The 14,503-nt window shown below is 37.2% G+C and overlaps 1 protein-coding gene across 2 annotated transcripts in view; it reads left to right on the forward strand.

Moving 5' to 3' along the window:
* The window catches only part of CSMD3 (CUB and Sushi multiple domains 3), a 1,240,207-nt gene that overhangs the window by 858,430 nt on the left and 367,274 nt on the right, over positions 1–14,503 (forward strand). For both annotated transcript variants that reach the window (XM_084620231.1, XM_084620232.1), the window contains 3 exons: positions 3,619–3,775; positions 9,656–9,847; positions 13,699–13,825. In XM_084620231.1, the coding sequence (XP_084476357.1) occupies positions 3,619–3,775; positions 9,656–9,847; positions 13,699–13,825 (476 nt within the window). The remainder of the gene's footprint in view (positions 1–3,618; positions 3,776–9,655; positions 9,848–13,698; positions 13,826–14,503) is intronic.

The raw sequence follows: 14,503 nt of genomic DNA on the forward strand, positions 1-14,503 counted from the left end.
ACAAAGATGAAGGAACTGTTTGTCCATGTACCAGATTACACATTATTATATTTGCTGTGTACTAGCAAGCACAGCTTCTCCAGGTTCCATAAGGTGTGACAGCTAGAAATTGTAATCTATTTTGTGGCCCATTGTTGCCCGTCAGACATAATGCCAGATGTGAAACTGAGAATGGTGCACTGCTGTTTGTTTGTTTATGGCTTACTATGTGATGCAAAAGGACCAGTCTGTGCTCTGAAAAATTCACAACCTAAGGACAGACAGACAAATAGAGGAATTTGGAAAGAGAACATCTAACAGTGATCTTTTCAACTTTATGAAGTGGATCTTTAAGAAAGACATAATTGTGGATGGGTTAAAGGCTTTTCAGATGAGCACAGTGAGGTTTGTGACAAAGTTCCTTCTCTGCCTTGGTGGGTCCTGCGCTTACTGGCGGATTTTCTCGCCTCAGAGGTTCACGGCAGCCCTCAGTTTGGCCACTTTTGTGGCTCCAATCTGCCGTTCACTCAGTTAGCCTCATCACTGGCCAGCATGGGGAAAGGAAGAAGAACAATCCCTGCAGTCTCTGCTGATCCACCTAGTGGATCGGGGAACAGGCCAGAGACTTTCCCCTCTGGTGGAACCCACAGTCCAGTTCAACTCCTCCAGTATCAAGTAGGGAGTTGGGAGGATGGAGGGATGGGGGGAACCCGGCCCCGTCCTCTACTCCACGTTCCAGCCCAGGGCCCTGTGGATTGCAGCTGTCTACAGTGGCTCCTGTAACAGCTGTGTGACAGCTACAACTCCCTGGGCTACTTCCCCAGGGCCTCCTCCAAACACCTTCTTTATTCTCACCACAGGACCTTCCTCCTGATGTCTGATAATTCTTGTACTTCTCAGTCTTCCAGCAGCATATCCTCTCACTCCCATCTTCTTGCGCCTCTTACTCCCAGCTCCTCGCATGCACCACAAACTAAAGTGAGCTCCTTTTTAAACCCAGGTGCCCTGATTAGCCTGCCTTAATTGATTCTAGCAGCTTCTTGTTTGGCTGCAGGCTTTCTAATCAGCCTGTCTGCCTTAATTGTTTCCAGAAAGTTCCTGATTGTTTTGGAACCTTCCTTGTTACCTTCCCTGGGGAAAGGGACCTACTTAACCTGGGGCTAATATAACTCTCCTGTAGCCATCTGGCCTGACCCTGTCACAGGTTATACTATGACAGGCATGTGGAAGAGGTCATGAAAGTGATCCCACAATAAGCTGATACACTGGTGGCAAAGGCTGGGAATGCTGCTGAGTGGAGAGTGTGGCCAGGGCAATGAACAATTAAACAAGGTATGATAGGCAGGGAGAGGCAGAGTTATGCAGAGCTGTGAAGGTGGGTCATAGTAAGATTAAATATGAGATGATAGTGGATGATGAGCCATTTGAGGAATTTAGAATAGAGAGTGTCATACCTGGAGTTCTTGTTTTTTGGCTCTTGAATATAAATACTGCACTGCTGGAAATATTATTTAGATAGAACAGAAGCTTCATCGGGAGAAACATATGCAGTGTATACAGAAAACGTATCGACAATTATAAAGTTGGATATCTGGTAGTTAGCTGTCTTGCAATCTCAATATATTGTAGCCATTTTCTAGAAGGCCTTTGAAGGAAGTAACATCTCCATAAGGAGCTATATATGAACCTAATTTTGTACTGTTGTTACAAAATGGTGCATCAAGTACTTTGGCACAAATAGTCTCACCTACACTTACTGTATTTCAAAAAGAGTGTTTTGACATCTGATCTCCGGAGATCTCCAGAGATCTGAAATTACTGATGCAAGTAATTAGTATTTAATAACAGAATAGTATCTCCAAGAGATTGTTTTCCTAAATAGTCTTCTAACATGCAGTGCAGCATTTATTTACAATTAACAGAAACTTCTAGTTAACCATAGGGTTTTTTTAATGGCCCTGTGCGTTGCACTGGTTGACACTCCACAATAACAACTTTTTCTTAAGCTCCATTCTAGTGGAATTTTGAAGTTCTACAGGAACAAATCTTGGTGGACTTGGGAAACTGAGTTGCTATTTGTACTAAAGCCCCAATATTATGAACATTCACGTAAATTCCCCCAACACTTAAATCAAACACGTTCCATTGTATTAGTTCATCCGTCACATACATGGCTTCACCTAAATAGAAGACTCTTTTTTTATAGAATGCCTTTAATACTTTTAGAATATTCCAAAATGCTAGATAAAACAGTGAATTAGCTACTAGAAGTTCAGAGGCTGTGTAACGGATATAGTATAGTTGTACAGTAATTCACACAGAGCCATTAGCATTAAAGTCTGTGAGTTTGTTTGTTTTGTTGTTGTTTCTTTGTTTTGACTGAGACAAGGAATGTTGGCCAAGACACTGGTATTATTCTGTAATCTCATTCTGAAACCTCATTCACTCAGACGATCATCGGAAAGACAGATTCCATTTTTACTAGAGGCTTTTGCAAAAGTCTCTGACTAATGCTAAATGGGAATTATGTATGTAAATCCTCCACACAGATGTAAAAAGGAGCTAATAATAGTTCTGTTTCACATTTTAAAATCCCTTTTAATACACTGAGTGAGAATGGTGTTTTTGGTTTGGGTTGGTTTTGCTATTCATTCATATTTACAAATGCAAACATGAAATAAATTTTACATTGATAAAAATAGACTTTATTTAGCATTGAAAATGACTGTCTATTTATTTGACAGGCAAAGTTTTGAGTTTCACTGTGCAGGAAATCAGGAATAAGACAAAGGTCAGAATTTAGTCATGTACAAATGTAATCATTATTAAAACTTATTTGTCAAAGATTTTAAGTGTTAAGTATAGCAACTATAGTTAATCAAATTACAGTTTAACTTTCTCACGTGTGAATGGAATGTAACAACCTCTAATGTTTAAAAAGAACAGAACTTGCAATGACATCTGCTAAATGTTATTAGAATAGATTATTTGAAATGTTTGGGATTTTATTTATTTTTTTGTATAGCAATGTCCATTGTTAAATAGGGGAAAAGCAGCTCTTGAAGAAAAATAAATACAAATGTTGATTTCCAATTTACATATAAATTACATTGTCCTTCCATCTTAAAGAGGCAGTTATTCTGTTTGTTTTATTCTCATTCCTTTTATTTTATTGATATACATGTACCTTTCTTTACTTAGTAATATTTTGCAGAAGTTTGTTTAACATTCAAGGCTGGGGAGACATTACATTTTTACATTACACCACTTCCAGGACTGAGGCAGAAGTGCATACACAAAATAAGTATTCCTTGATATGTTGTGGCAAACGTTATAATATTGGGAATGGCAAAGTAAACACAGATGTTTATAAACATTTAGCTGAAATGGCAACCCTTTCCACTTCAATTGTCATGCAAAAAGGAACTGACATATTTTAAATTGTGCATTTGAAAAATCACCACACTTATATCATATAATTCAGGAAAAACAAACAGTATATGCATAAAGAGCTCTCTAAATTGACTTACAATAGATCCTGCTACAATAAGCATCCTTCCACTTAATAGATATGTCTGAAATTATGTTGTAACTGAAATACGATTTTTTAAAATTGTACAAGTCCCATTTGTTTTACAGATATATGATGGAAAAGACAACACAGCTCACCTGCTGGGTGCATTTACTGGAGCCTCATTGAGAGGACTGACACTAAGTAGTACCTCAAATCATCTGTGGTTGGAATTTAACTCAGATACGGAGGGAACCGATGAAGGTTTTCAGCTTGTTTACACCAGTAAGTATGTAGAAACATAGAATAATGGATTTATGTTGTTCATGGCTTGAAATAGTCATTGTTCCTACTCAGAAATTCTAATGATGATAAAAACTGGTAGAATATTGCCACCAATTCACCACTCTCTCAAAATAATCCATTTTCAACTTTCTGCCCAAATCAAACATTTATTATATTGGAAGTCTAACTTCTGTATTACTCAGAGGATTTATTATTTTTGTTATTTGTAGTTGATGGCTGAATTGCCTTCTTTTGCCAGAGGACTATCTTAAGTTTACTTGCTGACTGAAAGGATCAAGAAAAGTGGATTATTCTCTGCTGCTCATAATGGCTTCACTTCAGGAAAACACTTAAGCACCTGCATAATTTTAAATATACACTCAAATCCATTGATTTCAGTGGAATTTAAGTATGTTCTTATCCACTCTTCATGAACAGAGGCACTTTCCTAAACTGAGGCCAATCTTGTGTTGTTTCTTTTCCATTAAACCAGTGATTTCTTGGTTTGGATTGCTGCTTTTAATAAATATTCTAGTCTGGAAATTATAAAGTGCAACTCACTGTCACAAGATATTAGAGGTAAAGAACTTAATAGGATTCAGAGAAGGATTAAATATTTACATGAATAAAAAAATCTGAAATTATAGTAGCTAGTCTTAAAATAAATACAAAAACCTAATGAAAGCTGCAGAACTTAACCAATCACTAACTACCTAGAATTACCAGAAAACATCCCCATGGATAAGTTATTGTATAATTGTCTGTTGATGAGGGAAGGAGCAGTGCCCTTGAAACATTTTGTGCCAGTCACTTTCAGAGACAGGATGATGGATTAGACAACCAATTGGTCTGATCAGGTATGGAATTTCAATATTGTTATACATGTAATTGACTTTCTGGAATTTCCATAGTGAAACTAAAACATATTTTACAGAGTTTGTGGCATAAACAAATTATGTTGGTTTTGATTTGCTAATTTTCCTTGGGGCACAGTCCCCTGAAAATAAATAAACAAACCATAACATAAATGGCTATGAATTGCCATTATGAATGATAATGAATAATCATTGGGCCAGGGAAAGAGAGTGAGAATGACTTCAGATCCTGATGGATTAGGATACTCATTTACAATGTGACAGACCCTACTTCAGGTTCCTGCTCCAAGGATTATTTTATTATTTATAGAAAATGAAACAGTTTTAACAGGCGAGATTGAGAAAAATTTACCTGAGGGGCTAGAACACTTTCCTGTAATGTGGGATACCTAAATTCAAGTTCTATTTCCTCATCAGCCAAAGAGAGGAATTCAAGCTTGATCTCCCACATTCCAAGCATGTACCCTAACCATTGGACTAAAACTTAAAAGAGAGGTGGTCATCCTCCTCCCTCCCCCCAATAATTTATTAATCTAGTCCTCCTTTGCTTTTGTGAAAATGCCTGAAGAATGTTTTTTGACTTTTTGATTAGTTGAAAATTTGTTTTTGATTTGATCCACAGCAAAACCGTTTAATTTTTTATTTTTTTTTTTTTTTTTTTCAGAACTGCCAGTGAACCAAAATATTCATTATCCACCAGTTCTAATCACAGTCTTCTCAGAGACTTTCCCTGAAAATGGGTGATGGGACACAAGTAAATAGTTAGCTACATTGCCAACATCAAGAGTTAGATTCTTAAACGTGGACCTCACATGCCTATTCCCCAGACCCACAGGGTAACAAGTTAAAATCTTCGCCAACAGTGGGACTCAGTACTTCCCTCCTGGCCTTCAGCATTCAGGCAGAACAATGATCCAACTCACAAGTTATGGCATGAAGGTCCCTGTCTCCGTATTTTCAGTGACATTCTGGCTGAAACTCAAGTAGCGAAGACACATCATTTAACCTACCAAGATATGTTTCTGTTTCCATGTCAATAGATAGCTCAGTCCAAATCTGAATAGTTTTGTTGTAAAGTAAATGAAAATTTTTCACAATTAATAAAACATAGCTCAGTAACTGTGTGGATAGTGTGAATGTTGAGCAAATTGTCAACCACTCAGCACAGTTCCACAATGTGAGACTGAGGATGCAATGGTGGAAGTGAAGAACCTTTTCTTTGCTTCCTCTTCAGCCATATGTAGGAATGTCCGGGTCACATGCACCATATGCCCTTATTACCTATGTACATTATGAGCTAAGTGCTGTTATTAAAATTTGCTTGTATTCCAATAGAATGAGATTCCCAGATGCTCCTAACTTGTTCAAATCAAAAGCACTTTTCACTGGAACACTCACATGAACTTCTTCTAAACAAGAGTTTTTTTTTTGGCCATATTTCAATTTTCTACACCCTGCCGGTAATTTGTAATAGACAAGTGTTTTTGTTGTTGGGTTTTTTTTTGTTTTGTTTCTTTAAAAATCTCACTATCCTACTCCCCTTATTCTCAAAAGTAACAGAATTGTTTTGGAGCAAACTTTCCCAAACAATCGATCTTCAGGCTGAGATCAGCCTGTACCTTTCAATCCCCCAGTTCTGAGAGTCATGAGCTACTAAAAGCAGGATTAGAATGGAAACACTTATGCCTTTAACTATTATGAAAGTGCTTGTTTATATTCAAACAATGTGGCTTTGGTAAAGGAGAGGGTTTTAATTCAAAGCTTGAAAAGAAAACAACAACAAACAACCATGCTAATGAGCTCCTAAAATTCGTTGTCAGACTACTCAAAGTGTCATCATGATAATTGGACAATTAATTTTAGAGTTGTGTGTTAAGAAGTAGATGGTATTTATAATACATATGGCCATTGCAAGCCATGTAATTACTCAGCACTAAAAAAAGTTTTCATGGTTCTCAGCTGAAAGGATTGTGAGCTGAAATACATCATAAAAAAAAAAAAGACAAGGAAAACTCTGACTTTTTCAGAATATTGATAATTTCAGCAAATTAAACTCAATATACTCTGCTTTTCAATTCAGACTATTGTCCATGCACTTTTTTCTTCACTAATAGTGCTACAGTTTATTGTAATTTAATTTACCACATATATGTGCATTACACTTGGGTACAAGCAATTGCAAGCCAAATATATAGAGCCTTCAGTTTTGTTGTTGTTTTTGGTTTTTTTACATAAATTCAAGTTCAATTTAAGAATAATCAAAAGGTTTTGTATTTCACTGGCTAGCTGACCCATAGGCATAGCAGCTGCAGTAGGAAGAGATGAACAGCACATTCACTAAAAACATGCAGTTTTTGAAGGCTATGCCTTAAACATAGGAAAGTTTATAATCCTTTCTTAAGGAAAATCAAATGGCATGAAGAATTTAAAGCCTGTTTAATGTCATTCATTGAGGACTTGTTTACACGAACACTTAATTCAAGTGAAGCTGGGATGTAAATCTACCATGCAGTAGCTTTCGTGTCCATGTGGACCCTACTGCCACTCACTAATAGACCACTACAGCATGTTTTAATCTACTCTTGTTTCAAAGTGGGGTAGGTTAAAGCAAACTACAGAACTTTTAGTGCATGGTAGCAGGGTCCACATTTACACCCTGGCTTGCCATGATCTAATTGTTGGTATAGACAAGTCGAAAGACTTCCAGTTAGACTTAGCGTATGTTTACACTGCTGTCGGGCTGGAGGTATGATTGCAGCACATGTTAAAGATCAAAGCTAGCTCCAGTAATAATAGCAGCAAGGATGCAGCTGCAAAGCCTAGCCTTGCCCACCAAGGATCCTGGGTACACAGTCAACTTGTAGCTGCCTGTGCTGCCATGACTTCACTGCTATTATAACGAGGAGTCCTTGTGGCACTTTAGAGACTAACAAATTTTTTTGGGCATAAGCTTTCGTGGGCGAGAACCCACTTCATCAGATGCATGGAGTGGAAAATACAGTAGCAGGTATAAATACATAGCACGTGAAAAGATGGGAGTTACCTTACCAAGTGGGAGGTCAGTCTAACAAGACAGTTCAATTAACAGTAGGATACCAAGGGAGAAAAAACACTTTTGAAGTGGTAATGAGAGTGGCCCATTTCAAACAGTTGACAAGAATGTGAGTAACAGTAGGGGGAAATTAATATGGGGGGAATAAGGTTTTGTAATGACTCAACCACTCCGAGTCTGTATTCATGCCTAATTTGATGGTGGCCAGTTTGCAAATTAATTCCTGTTCTGCAGTTTCACGTTGGAGTCTATTTTTGAAGATTTTGTTGCTGAAGAATTGCTACTTCTAGGTCTGTTATTGAGTGACCAGGGAGATTGAAATGTTCTCCTACTGGTTTTTGAAGGTTATAATTCCTGACGTCAGATTTGTGTCCATTTATTCTTTTGCGTAGAGACTGTCCGGTTTGGCCAATGTACATGGCAGAGGGGCATTACTAGCACATGATGGCATATATCATATTGGTAGATGTGCAAGTGAACGAGCCCCTGATGGTGTGGCTCATGTGGTTAGGTCCTATGATGGTGTCCCTGGAATGGATACTTGGACAGAGTTGGCACCGGGGTTTGTTGCAGGGTTTGATTCCTGGATTGGTGTTTTTGTTGTGTGATGTGTAGTTGCTGGTGAGTATTTGTTTCAGGTTGGGGGGCTGTCTGTAAGCAAGGAGGGCCTGTCTCCCAAGGTCTGTGAGAGTGATGGGCCGTCCTTCAGGATAGGTTGTAGATCCTTGATGATGCGCTGGAGAGGTTTTAGTTGGGGGCTGTAAGTGGTGGCTAGTAGTGTTCTATTACTTTCTTTGTTGAGCCTGTCTTGTAGTAGATGACTTCTGGGTACCCTTCTGGCTCTGTCAATCTCTTTCTTCACTTCATCAGGTGAGTATTGTAGTCTTAAGAACGCTTAATAGAAATCATGTAGGTGTTTGTTTCTGTCTGAGGGATTGGAGCAAATGCAGTTTTATCTTAAGCTTGGCTGTAGACAATGGATTGTGTGATGTGGTCTGGATGAAAGCTGGAGGCATGTAGGTAAGTATAGTGGTCAGTAGGGTTCCGGTATAGGGTGGTGTTTATCTGACCATGACTTATTAGCACTGTAGTGTCTAGGAAGTGGACCTCTTGTGTGGAGTGGTCCAGACTGGTCCAGGTTGAAGGTGGGATGGAAATTGTTGAAATCATGGTGGAATTCCTCAAGGGCCTCCTTCCCATAGGTCCAGATGATGAGGATGTCACCAATGTAGCGCAAGTAGAGTAGAGGCATAAGGGGACGAGAGCTGATGAAGCGTTGTTCTAAGTCAGCCATAAAAATGTTGGCATACTGTGGGGCCATGCGGGTACCCATAGCAGTCCCGCTGACTTGAAGGTATAAAGTGTCCCCAATTATGAAATAGTTGTGGGTGAGAACAAAGTCACATAGTTCAGCCACCAGGTTTGTCGTGATAGTATCGGGGATGCTATTCCTGCTATTGTTACTTAAAATAGCTTTGATCTAAGTAGTCTATGTATGCTACAGCCAGACCTACAGATTGCAGTGTAAACATAATCTGAGGCTCCTATGTGCCCTAGTATCATTTGAAAGTGGGACTTAAGCACCTAAATCACTTTGGTGCTTTTTAAAAATTTTACCTGAAGTCATCACTGAGTGATTGGTAAAAAATTCTGTTCTTTAAAACACACACACACACACACAGAGGCCCAGTCCAGAAAACTTTACTCAATATCTGAATGAGGAATTCTGGATTGGTCTCTCAGAGAATCACAGTATTTTCCTAGGCTCCCCTTTGAAAATCAACCTTAGTCCCATTTAAAAAAAAACAAAAAAAAACCAACAACACCTTAAGTGTGTTGCTGAATGAAAAATAAAAATATGCTGTGTTCAGACTGGAAGACAAAAAGTGTTTAATTTCACAAATGTGTGTTATCGTTTTAATTCTGTTACTCCACTCTTTACTCTCATTACAGGTTTTGAGCTTTCACACTGTGAAGATCCTGGTGTGCCACAATTTGGATACAAGATCAATGACCAAGGCCATTTTGCTGGCAGTACTATCATTTATGGATGCAATCCAGGTTACACACTCCATGGAAGTAGCCTTCTAAAGTGTATGACAGGGGAAAGAAGGGCATGGGACTATCCTCTGCCATCGTGTATTGGTAGTAGCCTCTTTTTAACTTTAATGAAAACTCTACTGTGTTTAAAAAAAAGAGAGAGAGAGAGAGAGAGAGAGATCCTTATGCTTTCTAGAAGCTTGTTAATTTTGTATGTGTGTGATCTGGCAAACCTGTCCCAACCTGCTAAATATATCACTTCTTGGCATCTGAAAGATGTAGCTAGACAATCAGGAAAGTAAATATTAATACAGGAATGCATAATGGAAATTGTAGTGAAATGAGTTCCTTGTAGTTTTTATCACTTAAAGATAAGTTAGAAAAGGTATCTACAGTCTTGACTTACTGAACTATTTGTAAAACCAGTCAGTATATTCTATTAATATGCTTAGTTACAAAGCACTTTTCACATATAAATATTTTTACATAATAGAGTGCAAATGTCAAATATTAGGAATACTGTAGTACACAACAAGAGGAGGGGGGTTAGAATGTGGTTTTGCTACCAGCCCTGTGTAAAGGGTGACACATAGTGTGTTGCCTCACAAATAGCACAGGGAAGAAGAGGCACTATTCCTTATTTGGGAATCGGGGAGAGAAAGGAAGGGATAATAATTTGTCATTGGCTGAATGGAAGACAAGTGGTCTATCTATGTTTCTGTTTGCCCTCATTCTTTCAAGAGGGGGTTGTGTGTGTGTGGGGGGGGGGGGGGGGGTAACAGGCAAAACGTTTGCACATGCCCCATTATGCTTAGACTTAATTTCTGTGAAAACCTCATAGGGGTCTTATTCTGCCTTATGCCTCTGCACAGTCATTCATTCCAAGATCCTGTCTAGCCAAGGATAAGCATACTATTAAAATGAATTAAACATATATTTCAAATTAATAATTAGTCAACATAACAAACAATATCCCAAAATTTTGTTGGTCCTTAGAACTAGTGATTATGTTGGATAAGAAATCCTTCCTGGGCCAGCAGTTCTACCAACTCGGAGTCATATAGGCTGCCAAGATGTCTCAAGAGAGTGAATATGAACCTCAGGGCAGATTGTTAAGAAGCAGGGTATAAACCCTAAATTATACCCAGGTTTCACCTGCCATTTACAAAATGTGTAAACTCCTCAGGCACTTATAACAGCCAACCCATGGAGTCACAGAGAGTCCGCTTCAGTACTCTGATCTCTCTTGTCACCTAATCAAGGTAGCCTTTTTGATAGATGGTCCCTTACACCAAAAATTGCAACAATATTCAGAGTTATTTACAGGATTAAAACTGGTAAACATACACGCATAAATAAGTTAGTCTTAAGTTTCAAAAGGTAATAGAAGCTTCTATAATAAGCAAGGTGGATATATCCCTTACAGCTAACCCAGGCTAACCACTGGGGATCTCTTGTGTATGCCTATAACACCTTGCCCTCAAGAGTCCAGCAGTATAGAGATGCAGTTTCTCCTTGTTAGGGATCTTTATTCCTTCCCCCATTCTCTGAGCTGTCAGCTCATCTAATGGGAGGAATTCACTTTCATATCTTGTCTTCATGGGGTGGGAGAGAGCAATCAACAAAGTCTTTTGTCCTCTGTGATGATCCACAATTCAGTTTATTTTTGAAGATATAATTCAGTTGTAAACCAAATTAAGTGTATCCACACAAGAGTTTGTTAAATTGCTATAAGCCAGTTATAAATCGAATTAAGTGTGTCCATACTGGAGTTTGTTCTGGTTTGGCTAAATAGATTCTTAAAATAACGTTAGTGAAACCAGTGTGAGATTTGTATATAGACAAGGTGTAAGAAGAGGAAAAGAAAAGTAGATGTTGACAGCAACTATAAGATGATGCTATTTGATTCCACATTCCTCAGTGTAGTTTGTTTATTCATGTTAAATAAAATAAAGACCAAAATGTAGATCCATAGAATACCTCTAAATAATACATTATATATCCTATGTCTTCCAAATAGCTCCATGTCTCCTGGGCTTTGTATGTTGTCAAGTGTACTCTCAGAGCTTAATGATGTCTTAATAATAGTACAAATTGAAGAAATTGGTTTAAAAAGATGATGAAACCCAGCCAAGCAATATAGCAGCTAAACTACATAGAAAAGGAAGATCACTAAGAGTATTGTGTTCAGTTGTGTCCAACACTAATGATGAAGTGAACATGTTCTAAAGTAGAGATAGGCCTGAATCAAAACAACAGATCCAGTCACCTTCGAAGTGTGAGTTAGTTGAGCTCTGAATCAGGACTTTGTGGCTGTGCCCTGCTTTTTCTTGATAATATGCCATATCAAACCCCGGAATCCAAACATTCTTGAATTTAGAGTAAGTCTTGATACTGACTTGAAGTTTGAGACCATGGCTCATCTCTAATAAATATTAAGTCAGGTTTTGAAATTTAGAACTCTAATAATAATAAATAATAATAATTAATTAAAAGTATCATAGCAAAAAGTCTGAAAGATAGTCAGCAGCTTTTTTAAATTGACATTATAGTCAGAATCAGATTAATAATTTGAATGTTCACATTTCAATGCAAAACAAAAAAGTCTTCATGACATTAATGCAAACAAAATGTTGGAAAATGTATGGAAGTATTTTTACCAATTTCATGTAGCCCAAATAACCAGAAATGAACCAAATATGTTTGCCGCTGCCAGGAACAGCTTATGTTAGACTCTATTCCTTATGGTGTGGGGAGGAAAATCATTCCATTGTCTTTATCCTCAAATCTGGAACAAAATTTCTCATATTTTTTATACATATATATATATATATATATATATAATTTTCTTCTGCCAACAAATAATATTATTCTCACAGTGCACTCATTTCATTCCCCCAGTCTACAGTGAGAGTAACAATCAATCCCATTCTTTGACTTGAACAGTCACAAAGGAATATTTTTCAAAAGACCTTGTAGAGGTTATCAGGTTGGGAAAATACCTAAAAATATATGAGAAGCTTGAAGGGACTACCTGTCTCTGAAAATTTGCTTCTACTATGTCAGGAAATCAATCTAAAGTGCTGTTTCAATTAAATTTTGTTACAGAGCTCATAGATCATAAGGTAATAAATCTCCCAACTAAATATTTTAGGTGATGTTAAATCAAAATTGAACTGCATTTTAACTACACCAAGAGATCTAATCAAAGCATTATTTTGGCATTGGTGCGGCCAAGAGAGAAAGCATTAGAGTGATTTAAAAGGAAGGAAAGCAAAATAAGGAGATTTAAAAGGCCTGAGGGGTCTTTGTAAAAATTAGGTTTTCTCAGAAGTGGGCTCGAAGGATTATGAATTATTCAGGTTTGATTAATGATTGGCTGAGGTCAACTAACAGGGAGTAACTTACCGTCTGTTATCCTTTAAGAAATAATGTAGCTTTGCTATGATTATACATCTTTGGTAAAAAGTTTTACAACTTTGCTTTTCAAGGCCAAACATTTAATTTCTCTCTGCATATTCTGGTTTTATTTAGTTTCTTTCTGCCTCTCTTACTTTGCATTTTCTTTGTTTCTTACATGTCTGTTATTTATTTTACTCCTAGTGCTTTTTGGCTCTGTCATGCTTTCAGTTGTTAAGCTAAGTTCTGCATTGTTTTCATTGGGGAGTTTTTCTTACTAAAAATAAATGGCATAGTATATTCCATAATGACTGTATTGCCTTCAGAATTATCAGAAATGCATAGGAATTATAGCAAAATACATAAACATGTGAGTAAGTATAACCAGTACCTTATCTTTCCAAAGCATCTGAAGTCCCCCTTCTGTCTTGTGTTATAATTTTATAAAGTGTGTTGAATCCTAACATGCTTATGGTCAGCAATATATAAACATAGTTTTGGAGAATCATGTTTAATGTAATAAAAATGATATGTAATTCTAATTGTATTTTCATTAGCTGAATGTGGAGGCCGTTTTAAAGGAGAATCATCAGGAAGAATCTTATCTCCTGGCTATCCTTTTCCCTATGACAATAATCTGCGTTGTATGTGGATGATTGAAGTAGATCCAGGAAATATTGTCAGGTACTGTAATTGAAGCAAATATGGGCTTATGTTTGAGATAGAGAACGATTCACTCCCCAAAATGTGGATCCACGTCTATATGTCTAACAAAAGTCTGATCCATTATTTTGGTTTAAGCCCATCTCAAATCTGAGTGTCATTACTCTTGTGAATGAGGGTTTGTAGGGTTAGGTAGTAAAATTATTTAATCAGTTAAAATAGTATGATTAGTTTTAGAACCAGCAGCTGTTAAAACACACAAACACATGTATCCTCACGGATATACACAGAGTATATGGCTCTAAAGCCATTGGACACAGCCAGAATAAGACAAAGTGAAAAAAGAAAAGCATCGAAAGCAGAAGGTGGCAGCTCAGTAATTAATTTTAAATCAAGCATCTGATCACAGATTATCATTAGATGCTTGACTGAAACAACATATGTATTTCCCAAAGAATTATATGGGTACATTTTAATTTATGTTGATCAGATTTTGACATATATAGCATGATGTTATTTTAACATGACTAAGAAAAGAATACCTGAAATGTCCTTTAAAAAAAACCAAAACATCTCATTTGGATTACAGGTTGAAACACTCTAGTCAGGCACTCTTTGGTCTGTCATGATTTCATTTTATTTTTTTTTACGTTTTATATACTTATTTCCTTGTGCCAAAACAGTAAAATTGTGTAACAA

The sequence above is a fragment of the Lepidochelys olivacea genome (genome assembly GCF_965140295.1).
Source record: "Lepidochelys olivacea isolate rLepOli2 genome assembly, chromosome: 2".
Lineage (NCBI taxonomy): Eukaryota > Metazoa > Chordata > Testudines > Cheloniidae > Lepidochelys > Lepidochelys olivacea.